This window comes from Lupinus angustifolius, chromosome LG12 (assembly GCF_001865875.1).
Source record: "Lupinus angustifolius cultivar Tanjil chromosome LG12, LupAngTanjil_v1.0, whole genome shotgun sequence".
Lineage (NCBI taxonomy): Eukaryota > Viridiplantae > Streptophyta > Magnoliopsida > Fabales > Fabaceae > Lupinus > Lupinus angustifolius.
In genome coordinates this window covers 16279858-16297489 of record NC_032020.1, presented here as the reverse complement: position 1 = coordinate 16297489, position 17632 = coordinate 16279858, and the positions used below count along the sequence as shown (strand labels likewise).

Here is a 17632-nt window from a genome sequence, read left to right as displayed (position 1 = left end):
CATTTTTTTAATAATGAAAACACTAGATTGGAAATCAGTTGTTAATTGAAGCAGATAGGTTTGACGTGAATGGCTATTCTGACATAGAACAAGAAAAATATAATTAATACGTTGGATTTCTTAAAAAGAAAAGATCACGTGTTACATAGTTCTGGTGAATTATTTGATTTGAACAATATGAGTCTTGGGGAGTAATTTTGAGGATATCTAAAACAGAAAATAATTTAGGAAAGGAAAGAAGAGAGTGGAATAGGAGAATAAAAGGACTCTTCTATCTGTCATAAGTATACATTATGAATAATAATGATTTGGGCATTTCTCCTCTCATGAAAGACACAAGCGTTTCGAATGGTACACAGTTATTATATACTACAACAAAAGATCAGCTATTGTCCCAACACTGCACAAACAAATGGAACCAAGAGCAAATGAATTATGAAACCAATATTACATTTCTATTGCCTTTCTACAAAACCATTCATAATTGATATGGGCAATGCACTGAAGAATTTATCTGTGGTAGTCCTAACTGCAGCATTATAAGATAGTTATGGTAAAAGAGCTTTCAATTGGGCTTGGAATAGATCACCAAGTGCTCCTCGAACATCCATCTGATCAAACCAAAGGATAATCAGTTTATCACATTCACATGAGGGAGGGTTTGCTTTACAAAAACGAACAGCAGCCATTTTCTCAAATATCAGCCAATACATTACACACAAGGAAACTTTACCAATTAAATGAAGCCTAATTGTTGCAGAAACAAGAAATTACCTGGTCACAGCAAACAAGTCTTGTTAGCAAAGGATAGAGTTCTCTTAGGTGTCGTCTGAAAATCTTACTGTTCATAAAAGACATGCTTTGAAGCACCTGAAAAGGCAAAATTGACAAATATTAGTTTATCAATACAGGAATGGACACTGGAGGAACCTAAGCAAACAATTAACATAGGCTGCAACAAATTTCATCCAATTAGATGGAAAAGCAAGCTACTAAAGCAGACAAAATCTCAAGTACAGTGCCCCCATTTGCTTCCTTTTTTATATAGAAAAAGAAATATGCACAAGAAAAAGAAGAAGAAAAAAAGACAGAAGATTAGGGTATCCAAAGAATCAAGAATGTAGCACAGAATGAAAATCAAGAATGTGGCACGACGGCCCAATCCCTCTATACATATAGGAGATGGCAACTCCCTTGATATTAGCATGGAACATCATCAGTCCTAAGCTAGCTGTTTCATTAATGAAGGCAGCAGACACTAGTAAAGACAGACAGCAAGATTTAAGAGTTTATGCTTCTTTCATGAGGTAGGAGGATGTAGCATTTTTTATAACTAAAATAAAAATCAGTATACAAATGCATAATATATAAGTATAATAGTATATTACTTTGAGTTTAAAACTGATCCACTATTTAGTGTAAGTTTTTATGCAATCTGAAAACAAGTGTCATGCCATGATAGTTTTTTAGGCTTTTCATCTGCGAGAGGCATTTAACAGTTTTTAGACAGGTGACATTCTATGGTTCACCAGTAGTGTAAAACTCTTTAGCATAACCAATAAATCCTAATTTTATTTGTACCTTCAACTGTGAAGTTTACAATGCACTAATCAAAGGGTATGACGGGCAACACCTCAATTACAAGAATCCAGATAAATTTTCATACACTACCATTGAGAACAAACTTTGTACCTTCACAATGATAGGAGCACGCAATTCCAATACTCGATGAATATCCATGTTAGTGGTTTCTCCAGTATTTGACTGGATATCAGATGCCTCCCTGAGGACCTGTTCACAGAAAGACACCAGTTTCTCCTCCGCCACCCTTTCAAGATTCTCTTCTGCATCAGAATGTTGAGTAATACTAGAGCCATTGTCCGATGTAGAAATAGTATCTTGAGATCCATTAGACTTTGGACCTTTTTCTTGGTTTGTTTCAAACCCATAAGTTGCTTTCTGTAAGATTTCAAGATATATCACAGTACCAGCTAGTTCCTGGCGAAGAAGATTTACTGGTGGCCTGTCCAAAGATAATTTGGTGATTCCATTCCAAAGGTATACAAAATTCCAACACAATGAAATGAAGATAGATAGATACTGAATTTTTTTCCTACCTTCCATCAGGAGCAAGGTGAATGCGAGTTCTGAGGTTGGTGGATGAATTATATGAAGAAGCGAACTTCAACAGAGACAGCAAAATGTCCATTATAGTAATCTTCTGTTGTGATTTTAACTTGGTCCAATATTTCTTCTGCAAATAATTAAAAAAACTTAATTAGGATAAGACATCAATTTCAGATGCAAAAACCTTAAAAATTGTTAGTCTTACCTATCTACATACAGTCTAGGTGATCTTGAGAATGTGAGATCTATACCAAAAAAAAAAGAAATTAACATTACAAACCTGAATACTGTCAATTGCACTAAGAAGCAATAATTGTGTGATGCACTTTCCCCGGACAATAACAAGCAAAGGACTATCCTCATTCTTGGTATCCGGCTCTACAGTATCAGCAACCTAAAATGGAGCAAAATAAAAGGTGTATTCACGGGATAATCCAAAAGTAAAATGTTACATTGCCACAATAAGATAGTAAAATACCTTAACTGGAGATGATGGTCGAGAAACATCTGATACATTGGATTTAGACTTTGAAGTAAGATTTCTAAGGAAGATATTACCCATGAATCGTTGACCAAATGTTTGATTCTGCTGGAGGCCTCCTCCATCTGCAGGATTGGGAGATTTTGTTGATGGAGATGGAAGGCCTACATAGTAAACACGGGAAATTATATTTGCAAAGATAAGTGCTTATAGAATCTTCATAGACAAACTATTAATATTTTTTTTGCCTTAACCAAGAAAGAAAGGAGAACAGTAATATTTTTATTAAATAGTTGAATCTGTGAGGTCTCTGTTGATTATGTTTCTGTGCAAATAGAAATTTCAATATACAATTGCTTAATGTAAAAAAAAGTGTTCATTTATTCTTCAGTTGCAATTGATAACAGTCCACATTTCATTTTCCTTAACCAAGAAAGAAAGGAGAACAGTAATATTTTTATTAAATAGTTGAATCTGTGAGGTCTCTGTTGATTATGTTTCTGTGCAAATAGAAATTTCAATATACAATTGCTTAATGTAAAAAAAAAGTGTTCACTTATTCTTCAGTTGCAATTGATAACAGTCCACATTTCATTTTCCTTTTTAAAGTAGCTTATAAAGTCTCAGCATGAGGGAGGGGACTTGAAATTGGCCATTTCAGTTTTACTGTGTTCTCCGATGAGCTTGTTTCTTGTTCAACCAGTCCATTCAATAATTGATACTGCTTCTCAGTCATCTGACTGAAGAGATGAGCATGCTTATACAAGCACCCAACTAAAAATTTAATAATTCTAACCTTCAGGCTGATCTAAATTTGTCTGCAACACTGAACCTTCTACACTGTCAGCACTTGTATTTGTGGATGTCAGTGGGGATAATTTCCCAGTATCATTCACATCAAGTTGATGGCCAGTTGCTATGTCATTATTAATCGACTTATTGGTATCACTGCCACCTGTATTGGCCTCAGAATCTCCAATGATGCCTCCATGATTTCTCATACTTTCAATACTCAAAGCATTAAGCAGCTCTGGAGGTTGGATAGCATATGAAGCATCTCTGGAGATCAGATTAATGAAATAAATTATAGTAAATATCAGAATAACCACATAGGAACTTCAGAAAATGACAACTTTTCACCTTATGCCTTTAAGCAATGTGTCCCAGTCACTGTCACTGAATTGATGTCCGCCAACTTCTATAAGATGCGCCAAAGCACCGAGAGAAATTGAGACCACTGTTTGATCTGTCTTTTTGGCACAATCTAACAGCAAACCAAGCAGTGGTGGCAGCATAAAACAAACCTCCTGGAGAAAGACTCCCCATGTTGTAAATACTGAATACCTCAAATTCCATATAATTTGATTAAAGATGATACATGCATCTAATCCAAGAAAGCAACTGTGTTTGGTAGAGCTTCTAATATAATCTAAAAATAATAATGTAAAGCTCCCTGAGAGTATAAAAAAATCTGCTTTTAAAAGTTAAAAACAGCTGGAAAGCACCAAAATTCTAAAAATCAAATGTTGCATTTAAAACTGTTATTTCAATCTTGTAGTACATACTTGAGTTTGTGCAAGGTACCAGGTTATCCTGGTAGCTGTTATATACTGAGTTAGATTACTAAAATTCAGTATCAAGATTAGCATGCCCTCATTGATGTGTCTAATGCTAGACAATAAGGTCACAAAAATACAAGAAACACAATACCATACTAGTTATTTACCTTGTAGAATGTGTTGAAAAGGTCACATAGCAGCTGAAGTGAATGTATGCTTGTTTCACGAAACCAACCATCAGTAGAAATAAAATCCTCCTTTCCAGAATATCTCACATGATCAAAAATTGGGAATAGAACTCGGTGGAAAATACTCTCCCAAAATGATCTAGAGAACTTGCTACCTCTTTCATTCAGTAAATCAAATAAGACCTCAAGTGCACAACTTCTGACCTCAGGTCTCTGATCTGATGTTAGGTCAGATAAACCAGCCAGCATTGGGAACCAATAATGCTCACTTACTTCCAAAGTTGCTTCCAGATCGGCACCAAAAGGCATTAAAACACCTCCAGGAATAAGACCCTTAAGTTGACAAATAAATCCATTTAGAAATAGGAGTATTAACATAAGGAAAGGAACAAATAGTCATCCTAAAATACTCCTAAGGTACTAATCTGGGAAGCTTTTTAATCATTCATTTAAAATTTAATAATATTTATTTTTTTGATCCAACAGCATGTATATGATTACAGATGCTACCTGTAACAGTTTATGTGTAATACTCCAGGAGTATTAATGAAACTCTCCAGCAAGGGACATATATGAGTTTGTATAACATCATTAAAATAGATCTCAGGATAGTGTAGTCGGTAAAACTTACAGGATGTTGATATAACAATATTCTTTCAATGTAAAAATGCAATTTCTAACACTGGACAAACCTCAGCAAGACGGTCTTCACAGATTCGCAGGAGTGCAATAGCTTTCAAGCTAATACGATGTGAACTTTTATTGCTGGCAAACCTGATCAGACAATTCACGCAATCCATGAAACAGTCTCCCACCACTTGATCAAAGTGTTCTAAGATGACTGTAAAACTTCATTGTGTTAGATACACCACAATGGCAACAGAATACTGCAATGACAAAATCAAAGAAAGTCATTCCTACCCTGCTCAACATTTTCAAATGCACTCTCAACAATTGTTTCCAATTCATCATCTGCAGCAGCTGTAAAAATCATAAAAACACTACGCCACCCCGACTTTATATTTCCAACCTTGGATTTTATCATCTACAATATGCAAAAGTGGCAAACGAATTTTAGTAAAATTACCATATGAAATTAATCACAAATTAAAAGAGTCGAAACTTTTGCCCACTAAACCTGAACAATGCAGTCAACAATTAGCCTCCTTTTGGATTCACTTTGACTATTACGCATGAGAATAACAAATGGTTTGAGGATATCATTTTGGAATGTGAAATTGGCCAATTCAGCACGCTCCAAATACTTCATACCAAGTTGTCTTAGAGAATCTATGGCATACATAGCAATTTTCTCATCATGATGACTACCAGCTGATATAAAATGATTTGCTAAAACAGACCAGATTCTAGCCCAGACCTGAAAAACATAACAAATAGAGCTTGGAAATGCATTCAGAGCAGCATCAAAAGACACTATTGTTACCTAGGATGGAAGCACGCAATATGTCAAAAATTTAACGAGATTCATGTTGATGTTAAAAGATAGGGTGGCCCAATGCATGAGGCTCCCGCTTAATGGGGTTTGAAAATGGTAGATGTACGCAGCCTTATCCCCGCAAGTAGAGAAATTGTTTCTAAGATGTTAAAAGATAGCTTGAGCAAAATCACATTTTCAAATTATCCTATAGAAGTTGTCAAAAACTTTCATACAAGTGTCTAGATATTTGCTCTCATTATATAAGTGTAAACTAATCCAATTAACCATCGTCAAAGGCTTTTCCTAAGAGATCATTGAAGTGAACCAATACACTGAAAACAAAAAAACATTAACAATAAAACTCAAATAGCTCAAGAAGTGAAGCATGAAGTAAATAGTACTAAAAATAATTTACAAGACGTGAAACATAAAATAATGAAGCAAATATGTGCAATTTTAGCTGATAAAAGATATACCATACGTATACGAGCCATGTTGTAATAACTAATTTCAACAAGCTTTTGCAAGCTGAAAACACGAGCTGGGGTTTGTTTTAGTTCTTCAGCTGATACACCGCAGAGAGCAGTGAAGAATTCCACAACTGAATCACTGGGTAGTTTGACACTATTCATGAAAACTTGTTCAGAAGGTTTGCCAGCTAACTCCCTTAAAGATTGAACAACAGCATCCCTGGAGATTTGGTTTGATCCATACATGACGGTGGCAGAAATTGCAGGAGTAGTGGTTATAAATTCAAGGCGTGAAACACATTCCAGAACTGCGTTCCATGTGTCTTGAAGAGAGTTCGTATCTGACTCACAAAGAACCAACAGTGTGCGCAAAGCTTCGCCGTTTTTACTGCGCATTTCCTTGGGGGCGTGCAAGAAAGTAAACCTGAGATGTCAAGAAAGAAACTAAATGAACATAGTTAACGAACTAAATCATCAAAGTTATGATCCTGTATTCTGATGCAGAAAGCATGATACTTCACTAGTATGTCAAAATTTACAATAAAATAAATAAGGCAAATAACTGTGGTCAAAACAATAAAAGAAATGGGATGTGGGGGGAAGGGAGATTGCAGGAGTAGGGAAATATCATACCTGACCAGAGATGTTAAGAAAGCATAGCGCATGGTATCCATTCCAAGCACATATGTAACATGTATGCCAGCTTTAAAGCCCTCCATCAATAGAACAACACGAGGCTTATTCTCACCATCCTCCATAGTTACAGAGAAAGTAGCAAGCAAGGGCCACCCAACAGCTTCTACCATGGGCCTTACAAGTTCAATCTGCTGAGCAGTGTAGAAAACTCCTCTTTTCACCCCCTGATTCTTGAATATAGCTTGCGTTTTCTTAATGATGGCCTCACTTTCAGACTTGGCATCTGCTGATGACTTTCTTTTGGGGAGTGCCAGGTTAAGAATACTGACAAGGCGTCCTTCTTCACCTTCTGACTTCTGCCTGCTCCCTTTCCCAATTAAAGATGTGTCATCTTTCATTTTAATCTCTTCTTTGACAATGGAATCATAGATATCTTCCAACAGTTCTTTAGGAGCACATTCGTCCACATCATCCCTGGAATTCATGCGGACAAAATCTGACTTGGACATCTTAGGCCAAACCATTGGATTATGAGCATCAGTATTTAACATAATAACAGCATAAGCAAGAACATATGCTGTATCTGCATTTTTGAAAAGGCTCGGATTGTCTGCACAGTATCTGCCATAGACAACACTGCTATTAGTACAAACAAAAGGCATAAATTACCAATACAGGTAGAAAACCCATGAAATAACAAGTATAAGTAAACACTATATGCATAAACCAGAGTCTCGAGCCAATCAAACTTAAACATTTTGAGCTGACAATCAACCAAGATTTGACATTTAGGTGCATTTGATTTGCTATGAAAAATATATCTATATGCCAAACCATAAGTCTAAATACAGACAACAAACTCCACCTAGGCAAGAGAAAATGAAGAAAACTTGCATGTACAAAAAAGCCATTACCTCTCGGCAAACTTTTCCATGATTCGATCTATCTTTTGAGCTTCCCCAGGAAGTCGGAACCCTTTAAGAAACTCTCGGATTGCGGTATCAAATTTCATTCCAGAAAATTTCATAGAATCTACGTAAGAATGCATCACAGCAAGAGGAAAGTCTTCATGTTGACCTAAATAGTCACCAATTGTAGCCTGAAAGAAATTAAAGGTTATCTATTCCAGACAAAACTTGAACCTAACTGTAGACCAAGAACTAATTTATATTGAATGAAAGCTATTACCTTATCCAAATTGGGGGTGTTTTTCAAAAACTGAGCAACTGAAGCAGGTGTGTTGTCCACCAACTTATTTGATATTAGATATTCCATCCCTTTCATTGGTTTCCTGTTGAACTAAGATAATGAAAACATAAGTTAGCCCCAAATACAGCTTGATTTTTCATGCAAGCAGAGGTTAAGACAAATTCTCATTCCCTGTGATTCTGTGAAGAAGTTTAAAGAACATAAGATGGTTCCAGTACCTCAGCAATGGCAGCCTCCAATGTGGACTTATGGGCCTTTGCTTTCTCAAAATCATTGCTTACATCTTCCCTGGGTCTTATTTCAGAAGAACCTTCAGCTGAAACCCCTTCTTGTTGATTATTCTTTAACCTTTCTGATTCACGATGTGATTGCTCCCAATCAACCAGTGATTTAAGTACACTCACAAGACCCTAAAAAGATAAAGAAAATGGGATCAATGAGCCACTTTATCAAAAAAACAATCATTCAATGAATTACTAACTTTCAAGTGAAAAGGAAACAACTAAACCTACTTGAAGTGATGAACCTTTAACAGAAGCTGTTTGAGAAACAGCAACTGAATTTAGATCATTATTTTGAGTCCCTTGAGCAATTTTGGATAGAGTTGTCACCTACAAGTTAAATTGGAAGTCAACAGAGATTATTACATTTACTAAAGAGATAAATTTAAAAGCTGTCTATAATACCATGGAAAATAATGAAGATTATATACCATTCGTTCAAACAAGTTTGGCGCCTCAAGATCACAGTCATAATTCACAAAGATGTCAACAAGCATCTGTGAATCCTTACATATTTTCTCTAGCATCCTGAAAACCCATGCTAAACCAAATTAATAACAAGGAAAAGAAACAGCAAACAACATATCATGAATGCTCATCAACAGAAATGTATAGGCAAAGTACAAGCAAATTTCAATAAACAGGGAAGAATATTATACCGAAGAACACTAAGCTTTTGGTTGACAGGAAATTCTAAACCATCCAGCGGTCTAAGAACTATCAATGGAAAGAAGATGCCTATTTCACCCTGAAATAAAAGAGTAGCATAAACACAAATGGCAAGCATCAAATTATTATCAGTTTTCCTCTGCTGGGAAGCTCTGCAAAATGACATACTTTGAGAGTCTCTCTGAATCGCAATAACAGCACCAAGAATATTCCAGTTGCATACTGCCAAGAAAGAAGATAAAAATGTCACAGAAATTACACATAGACCCTTCAACATATGCAAAGAGAGATAACCCAGTTCAACAAAACCTGAAATATGACAGGCGATTGTGAAACTGAAGCTCGCAACAAAACATATGAAAGATATGCCTTCACTGAATCAATAAAATGGAAGTTCTTTGTAAATGAGTGGCTAACTCCCTCCAACAAACCCTGAGAAACAACATAAAAATATCAAAAAAGTAACACAAAGATTGAAAAGCTTGAATACCAACTGTAGAACAACAAGGATTGATTATTTACATATCAGGCTTGTTCCTGCCCTACATGCTCCCACATAATGCTATAGCCTAGCTTTTTAATGGGCACTTAGAATTTAAAGTATTCAGCAATACGAAGAAAAAAATCCAACCCCACCTAGTGGGATTAGGGCTTGGTTGTCCTACTTGCTCCCACATATCATACTGACTCTCAACATGCCACCTTGAACCAACATCATAATAGCAGTAGCTGATACAACAAAAAAATTTGCAAAGCTTTTAGAGACCTTGCCCTGCTACCTAATTAATTATATTGCTTACTTTACATTTTGTATTTTCTGTTGGAGGACCTTTTATGGTGGCAACCTACTGGGGTTTACTCCCATTGAAGTATTCTGATAAATTTGTAATTCAACAAAATTAAAGTAAATACTAAATATACAATAATATTTAAGTTACTTTCACATGTTACCAACTGTTCCAACACCTGTAATATCTAGGATGAGACTCTTATTTTCTTCTCTCATGCATTTTGATTCACATATTTATCCTTTTAACATTTTACTGAAAGGATCCATAAGAATTTTTGAATTTATCTATTGTTTGGGTAAAAAAATTGACCACTAGCCACATTGTGGTAATAACAGTTCAATGAATTGGTTCTAAACTTCAAACTAGCCCACCCCCAATGCATATACATACATTATACACTTCCATCATAAAACTTGTCTCCCCATCCCCGTATTAGCAATTCCTTGAAACAAATTACTTAAATTCCAGATTGATTTAAATATCGCCGAGTTGAAAACAATACATATGTAAACTGGTATCTAATACAGATTTCCTTTTTTTTTTGCTAAAATAATAAATTTATTAGAAAGACAGAATGAGTTCAAAGAATAATAAAAAGCCACCCTTCCATAAGGCTCCGAAAAATTGCATTTAAAATACAAGTAAGAACAACATTAACAAAGCCTTTTTCCAACAGAATACAGAATAATATTGTAAATTTTCTTTCCTCAGGTCATCTCAACAATAAATATGATTGTAGATCTCAACCAAGGTACCATTGATCACAGTCTGCCACTGTGCACAGAAATTCAAATGGACCAGAAAGTTGGCTCATGATTAAAAAAGTAAAGCACATAATTAGTTCTGCATGACTCCAAGCAAATAACATTATGTTCCGGTGGATTAACACCTACTAACTAAATCATTGTAAAACCTGAAGAAGCTCAAGTGATAATATCCTTGTCTTTGTTGTCACTTCATCCTTATCTTCCTTCATACCCATCTGCCAAATAAAAGTTAGGGGGGATAAGAGATGTGCACAATTAATTAACCACAATTAAAGTATTAAAGTGAGAGAACCAACCTTGCAAAGAGTGCGGAATATCAATAAAGCATCACGTTGAACTATACCCATGCTCTCCAAATCAATCCCACTTGACAGAAGTAAGATTAATAGTTTGAGAAAAAAATTGAGTGAAAAATACAATAGAAAATCCAAAGCACAATTTCAAAGTCATACCGTGTTATCTTTTTACCATCTTCAGTATGCACAGCCTTATCCAGCACAGCTTCTAAGCCCTATATAACATGATACAATCTTGTCATAATAAGGACATGCTATAGTGAATTAGATACATATCATTAAAAATTATTTACCTTGATATCAGCACCCCCAGCAAGATTTTGAAGTTCCTCTAGAGATGTTGGAGATGTATCTTTGGCTTGGCTGAGTGCATCACCTAAAGTCGTTTCTTTTTCATTTGAATCTCCCATGTAAATTTCGTCAGATTTTGTGTTTAAGTTCTCTGCTGAAGCTGCCTCTGTAATTGTATGTCCACCAGAACCAGATGAAGTTTCAACCTGGAAATTGTGATAGGCATTTTAATTTATTGCAGAAGCAATAAGCTAATATGCCTAATACTAAGGAATTTAAAAAAAAAAACCCACCAGATCGTTCTCCATTCTCCTGAAAGTGACGCTTATCATCTGTGTCAGCATCGCCTTTGACGTTGCTTGGTTAATAGGACTCTTGCTACAAATCGGACAACAAATCTTAGTATATATTAATAATTACAGTCCTTGAAGACAAAATAGAAATGATTAATACCTATTCAGAGCAATAGTGTAGCATACTCTGATAACTCCAAGCAGAGGCTCGCCGTGTACTGAATAAGATTAGAAGAGATTTAAAAATCAAACAAAAAAGAAGAGAAAAAAAGAAATTATACAACAACAACCAAGCCTTTATCCCATTAGGTGGGGTGGGTTACATGGTTCAAATAACGCCATAATGCTCTATCATAAATCATGTTCATTGACAAATCATTGATCTCTAAGTCCTTCTTGATCGTTTCCTCTATAATTTTTCTTGTTCTCCCTCTTCATCTAAGAATTGGACTAGCTTCTATTGATCTACTCTCCTTATGGAGGCTTCTACCAGTCTTCTCCACATATGTCCAAACCACCTAAGACGCAATTTTACCATCTTTTCTAAAATAGGAGCTACTCCAACTTTCTCCCAAATGCATTCATTTCTAATCTCATCTTTTATAGTGTGCCCATTCATCCAACGCAACATTCTCATCTCTACTACATAGAGTATATTCTCTTGTTGGCATTTTATCGCCCAACATTCAGGCTCATATAGCATTACAGGTCTTATAGTCGTGCGATAAAACTTTTCCTTAAGCTTGACATGTACCTTTTTATCATAAATGACACTTAAGCACTCTGCCATTTCATCCAACCCGCTTGAATCTCATGGTTTGCATCTCCATCAATTTCTCTATCGTCTTGTATGATTGACCCAAGGAATCTAAATCTAGTGACTTGCGGTATTATATGATCCCCAATCTTTACCTCTGTAATGGGTTTGTTCGCCTCTCGCTAAACTTAAACTCCATGTATTTCGTCTTACTTCGACTTATATGGAATTCATGTGCTTCTAAAGCTTGTTTCCACATTTCTAACTTTCAATTTAATTCTTCTCTCGAGTCTCTGACTAAGCAATATCATCTACAAAGAGCATGCATTGTGGCACTGGTTCTTGGATATGCTTAGTGAGCACAACCAAGACCAATGTAAACAGGAAGGGGCTCAATGTTAACCCTTGATGTAGTCCTATGGCAATGAGAAATCCTTATGATACCCTGCCATGTGTTCTCACATTGGTCTTGACCCTACCATACGCATCCTTGATTGCTCAAATATAGCAATACGAACACCATTATTCTCTATAGCATTCCACAAAACTCCTCTAGGCACCTTATCATACTCTTCTCCAAATCAATGAAGACCATATGTAAGTTTCTTTAGTTCTTTCTATATATTTCTTAAAGAAAGCAATATATAGATGCATAAATATATTAAAAACAAAAAATTCTAGAGCACCATAGACTAGAGTACTATAAATATCTTGTGCTAGCAAACTGTGGTTCTCTGACCACAAGACTAACATAAATGACTAGGTTGACACGTTAAAAGGGCAGTACAACATATACACTAGTACAGGCAATACACTTCATATGTAGAACATCAATTCTCCAACCCTCTAACTTTACACAAATTGTTATAGCACATGAAAGGAAAGCATGAATATATTAGCAATCTTGTCATTTCTGTTAATAAAGTTTTTTTTTCATGACACATCAGAGAAATAGCAAGTCTCAATGCCCAATATCAGTGAACTTGAATTTGATAAAATGAGCTACAATAAAATGAAGAAAATCAAGTCAAATGAAGATTAAAAAACAATCAGGGTAACCTTGAGGCTAGCAACGTAAATGGCCAAAAGGGCATTTAACTTATCCAAACTATTCTTCAAAAAATTTAACTCCAAGAATAACTTGTGAAACATAGGCATGATAGCATAAATCATAATGACAATTGTCAATCTTCTATTGTAACTCCAAACCCCTGTTTCTATCTCAATCTCTTATGCTTCTAAAAAAGAAACTCTTCCTGCCAAACATCCTTACTTCTTCAGACAGTTCATATTTAGAGATAAGAATATGCTTAGTCTACTTTTTACGGTTGTGTTTCCAACCAACTACACAAAGGTCACAAAATAGGTGTAATTTTTTATTCACATTAAAGAAATATTAAAATATGTAAGTTAAACTCCTTTTTGATAAAAACCTCCCTCTATGCTTTAAAAATACATTATATTAATCATTCACGTGAACATAGATTGTACATCCATGGATACATCATGTTATCAGCAGGCATACATAATAAAATAATGGATTCATTCCTATTACAATAAACATACCTCTGAATTTTGAGGAAGCCACAGCAGTGAGAAGTGCCTTCAGCACTTGTAGAACAGTACTGCACATTGATTCTTAAATATGAATATGTATAACAAGGAACATATATTCTGTCAGAATAGCAGTGGGAAGCGATTTGTATACCTGTCAGGTGATGAATTGTCAATACAACCACAAACCATGTTTAGAATATCTGTAAACAATGGGGAATTTTTACCACCATCTAACCCAGGATCTCCCTCCAAATGGTCATATGCAATAAGTTTCTGTATTCACGGCAATTAGGCAAGATAAGTAAGCTTTTAACAGTTTAGCATGATTAATAAGGCATGGACATACATGAAGACAATCTAAAGCAGCTTCAAGGATTTTCAAGTTCTTTGTCTCAAATGCAATTCGAAGTGGATTTAAAATAAGTTCAGCATCAGCTCCATCAAGTGTATTTCCAGCGCTAGCTAAGACAAGAGTAATATTTCCACTTTTAGGCTTGCTAGAGCCATGATCTGCCACATCAGAAACATGTTCAGCCTTCTGTGGCTGGTCTGCTTCTGTTGTAGTAGCCGCTCCATCTTGAGTTTCGTTCGTGCTAGCACAAAACAAACCAAACTAATTTGAATGATAAAATTAAAAGGATTCAGACCTATTAACAGAAAGTTTGACCTTACTTTCATCAAATAAAGATCATTCACTATTCATTTGCCCTAACCTAATTTAGTACCATTCAGGTACAAATATTCAAAATGTTACATCAATGTTTAATATCATATCTAAAATGTTTTTACCTCGCAGATTCAGCTGAGGGTGCTGCTTGATTTTCCTCACTAGAAACGGCTTGCTTTCTCTGACCAGCTTCTTTAGTAATCTCTGGAACAATAACAGAACACAATAGATAACTAAATATCCAAATGAGATTATCAGTAGCATTATAATTACGTAGTTACATGAATTAAGGGATCAATGCCACCAATTGAACACTGAAGCTATTAATTATCTTATCTCAGACTAAAATAAAAGGGAAAAAATATAAAAGGCAGCACATTGGATGATGCTCTCACTTAGTGGGGTATGAGGAGGATGAATTTACGACAATTGGACACTGGAACTATTAATTATCTTATCTCATACTTAAACAAATGAGGAATTATAACAGACATTGGTCTAGTAGTGTAAGGCTCTGCTAAATCGTCAGTCTTAACCTGCAAGTCGGGAGCCTATTTACAGGATTTCAACGTGTGACCTTATGGTCACTAAGCAAGAAACTTACTGTGACAAACTCACCTTCTCTAAATCAAAATTATTAAATCAAATATGGATTGAAACAACAAGAGAGAGAACAAAAGCAATAGGGATCTAGGACTGTGAAATTGAGACGAACCAGTATAATTCTGAATAGCTTTCTGAAGCTCAGGATACTTCTTTACAGAACATTCCTTCAGCATAGAATCGAATGCTCGAGTCAGAAAACCACCGGCAGCACCTCCAGCCATTTCTTCTCTCCCTCTCGCAGTCAATTACTCGTTCAGCGAAATTTGAAACCGCCGCAGATGACGAACAGTGTTAAATTCAGAATCGGATTTCGATGAAAACGCAGAAGAATCTAGATCATGCAAAATGGAAACAGTATAGATTCTTGTATCTTAAGAAATGCATGTAACTGAATTGGATTGGGGAAGAGAGAATTGAATGAGGAAACGGTAAGAGAGAGAGAGAGAGAGATCTGAGAAATGGAATAATATAAAAGGAAAGAAACAAGAATGCAGATCTCAATCTATAATTTGATATCCAATGCTCAAATCATTCCAAATTTCCAAGCTAATTCTTTCCCCCAGTAACTTGAGATTTTAGAACACTGTTCAACACTTCAACTTTTCAACACTGCAGTACATTTTTGTTTTTTCCTCTCCCATAAATGTTAAAACTATTATTTTATTTACTTGGGCCTGCTGACTCATCCATTTTGGGCTTAATCAATATACTAGCTATAAGAGTTTTTGTTTATACCTCATAATATGTTTTAAATCATCAATGTTATTCTTCTTCTTTTTTAAAAGAGTTTAAAATCTATGCACCGGTAGTATAAATTTTTTTACACTGTCAGCATATTATCAATTATTAATTAGTAATATTTTTGTTTGAAAGTCAATGATAACTAACATATGAATGGTGAGAATTTGCTGACGGTGTAAAAAACACTTACACTATCATTGTATATATATTCAATCATTTTTAAAATAACACTTACCTGTACATAAGCAAAATTATAAATGTGTTAAAAGAGACATGTAACCTTGCCTACAAATATGTTTTTGCACATATATAAACATGGGTTTAAAGCTATTATTTTGAAGTTCAAATCTAAACTCATTTTAATAAATGAAAGGAAAATGTGCATATTAACATTGTAAGAGTTTTTTTGTACTATTAATGTATTATTGATCATTTATTTTCAATTATATTTGACTCTTATAAATAAATCATGAATGATATAGTGATTATGTATAAAAATTTAAGTGATGGTATATATATTGCACTTTAAAAAAATTGTGAAAGTGTAGTTTTGTATAAGGTATTTTTAAATGAATTTCTAAATCTACTTTTTGAATCTGAATAATGAAATAACTAGCTTACCATATCTCATCAATTGATTTGTTTTTTTAGAATAAAAAAGAATATTTATATTTGAACAGTTATTTTAAAATGATTTGGGAAATATATTTTCAAAAACTATTTTGGTAAGAAATGTTGCAATTAAGTTATAATATATTCACGCGTTTTTATTTTGGTAAAGACTTATTTACAATCATATGTGTTTGTGAAATACTCCTAGTTATTGTGGAAATCAAACAAAATATGGAATAAATACTTCCCAAAAATTGCATAAAATAGTTTCATAAGCATACTTTGGAATTCACACTTGTTAAACATTGCATTTAGCTCACAAGAGAAAATGGGTAGTATATCCATGGTGAAAACGTTTTTACACTTTTAACAAATTATTTATTATTGATATATTAGGGTTTGTATCAACATATTATTGTTTAATTGAATTATAATTAATATGATTTTTATACGTGTAAAAGAATGATATGGTTATTGTAAACCTTTATATTTAACATTATAAGACTACAAAAAAGTGTAATCTAGAGTTTAGGAAAATAGACTGAATCTACGTATGGCTTGAAAATGATTTAAATCTAGTACCCATTATCTAGAATTGAATTGTAAAGAATGAGATTTTCATACGTATAGAAAATTGCACTATCAACCATTTGTTAGTATTATGATGTCAAATATAAAATAAATTTTGTACTGGTCATATCATTCTTGTACATCTATGATAATCTTATTATTTATAACTCAATTCTACAAAACCATATTCTACGTATGGCTTGAAAATGATTTAAATTTAGTACCCATTGGTATGAGAAGATAATTTTAAAAATATTTGTATAGAAAATGATGAAACATGACATATGCCATGATTTCATTGGTATGAGAAGAAATTTATTCCAGAATATACTTTATTCTCCCTTGTTTAATGGTTAGTGCAAATTTTAAGCAAATCACAATATTAAAAAGATGACCGTAATTCCAAATTTTGTAGAGAAAAATTGTTATGAGACACTTATAATCACATCCATACTTGGTGGTGATAATCTCATGAAAAAATAAAATAAAAACATTAACTACTTTAAATTAATGATATACAAATATTTCTTTCTTATGGCTTACATAAGGTGAAGAGATTGAAGAGTGTAAGTTGATTAATTATTTAGAATGAGAAGTTGAAGAAGACATACAAATACTTAGGTATT

The 17632-nt window shown here is 34.2% G+C and overlaps 1 protein-coding gene across 2 annotated transcripts; it reads right to left on the bottom strand.

Moving 5' to 3' along the window:
- Positions 291–15688, bottom strand: LOC109362194 (brefeldin A-inhibited guanine nucleotide-exchange protein 5-like). Of its 2 annotated transcripts, XM_019607828.1 has the most exons (34): positions 15193–15688; positions 14600–14681; positions 14157–14403; positions 13962–14083; positions 13820–13878; positions 11657–11714; positions 11497–11581; positions 11206–11409; positions 11069–11127; positions 10913–10982; positions 10763–10831; positions 9368–9490; positions 9227–9280; positions 9049–9137; positions 8821–8917; positions 8621–8719; positions 8327–8518; positions 8088–8198; positions 7814–7998; positions 6897–7520; positions 6270–6687; positions 5494–5733; positions 5277–5400; positions 5048–5196; positions 4335–4688; positions 3749–3915; positions 3563–3667; positions 3405–3496; positions 2606–2772; positions 2408–2521; positions 2118–2254; positions 1693–2023; positions 775–870; positions 291–611 (listed from the first exon to the last, which is right to left on the bottom strand). In XM_019607828.1, the coding sequence occupies exons 1-34, from the start codon at positions 15302–15304 to the stop codon at positions 549–551; spliced, it is 5298 nt and encodes a 1765-aa protein (XP_019463373.1). In that variant the 5' UTR covers positions 15305–15688; the 3' UTR covers positions 291–548. The 2 variants fall into 2 exon arrangements, with proteins under 2 accessions (XP_019463373.1, XP_019463372.1); XM_019607827.1 differs by having other exon boundaries at positions 3405–3667.

Bases quoted from the DNA above. Each gene is read 5' to 3' on its own strand.
- LOC109362194 (XM_019607827.1), bottom strand. From the start codon at position 15,304: ATGGCTGGAGGTGCTGCCGGTGGTTTTCTGACTCGAGCATTCGATTCT. The intron at 8,519-8,620 runs GTAGGTTTAGTT...TTATCTTTTTAG, and splicing joins TTAAAGGTTCATCACTTCAA to GGTCTTGTGAGTGTACTTAA. The intron at 3,916-4,334 runs GTAAATAACTAG...GTCTTTCTCCAG, and splicing joins TTTTCAACACATTCTACAAG to GAGGTTTGTTTTATGCTGCC.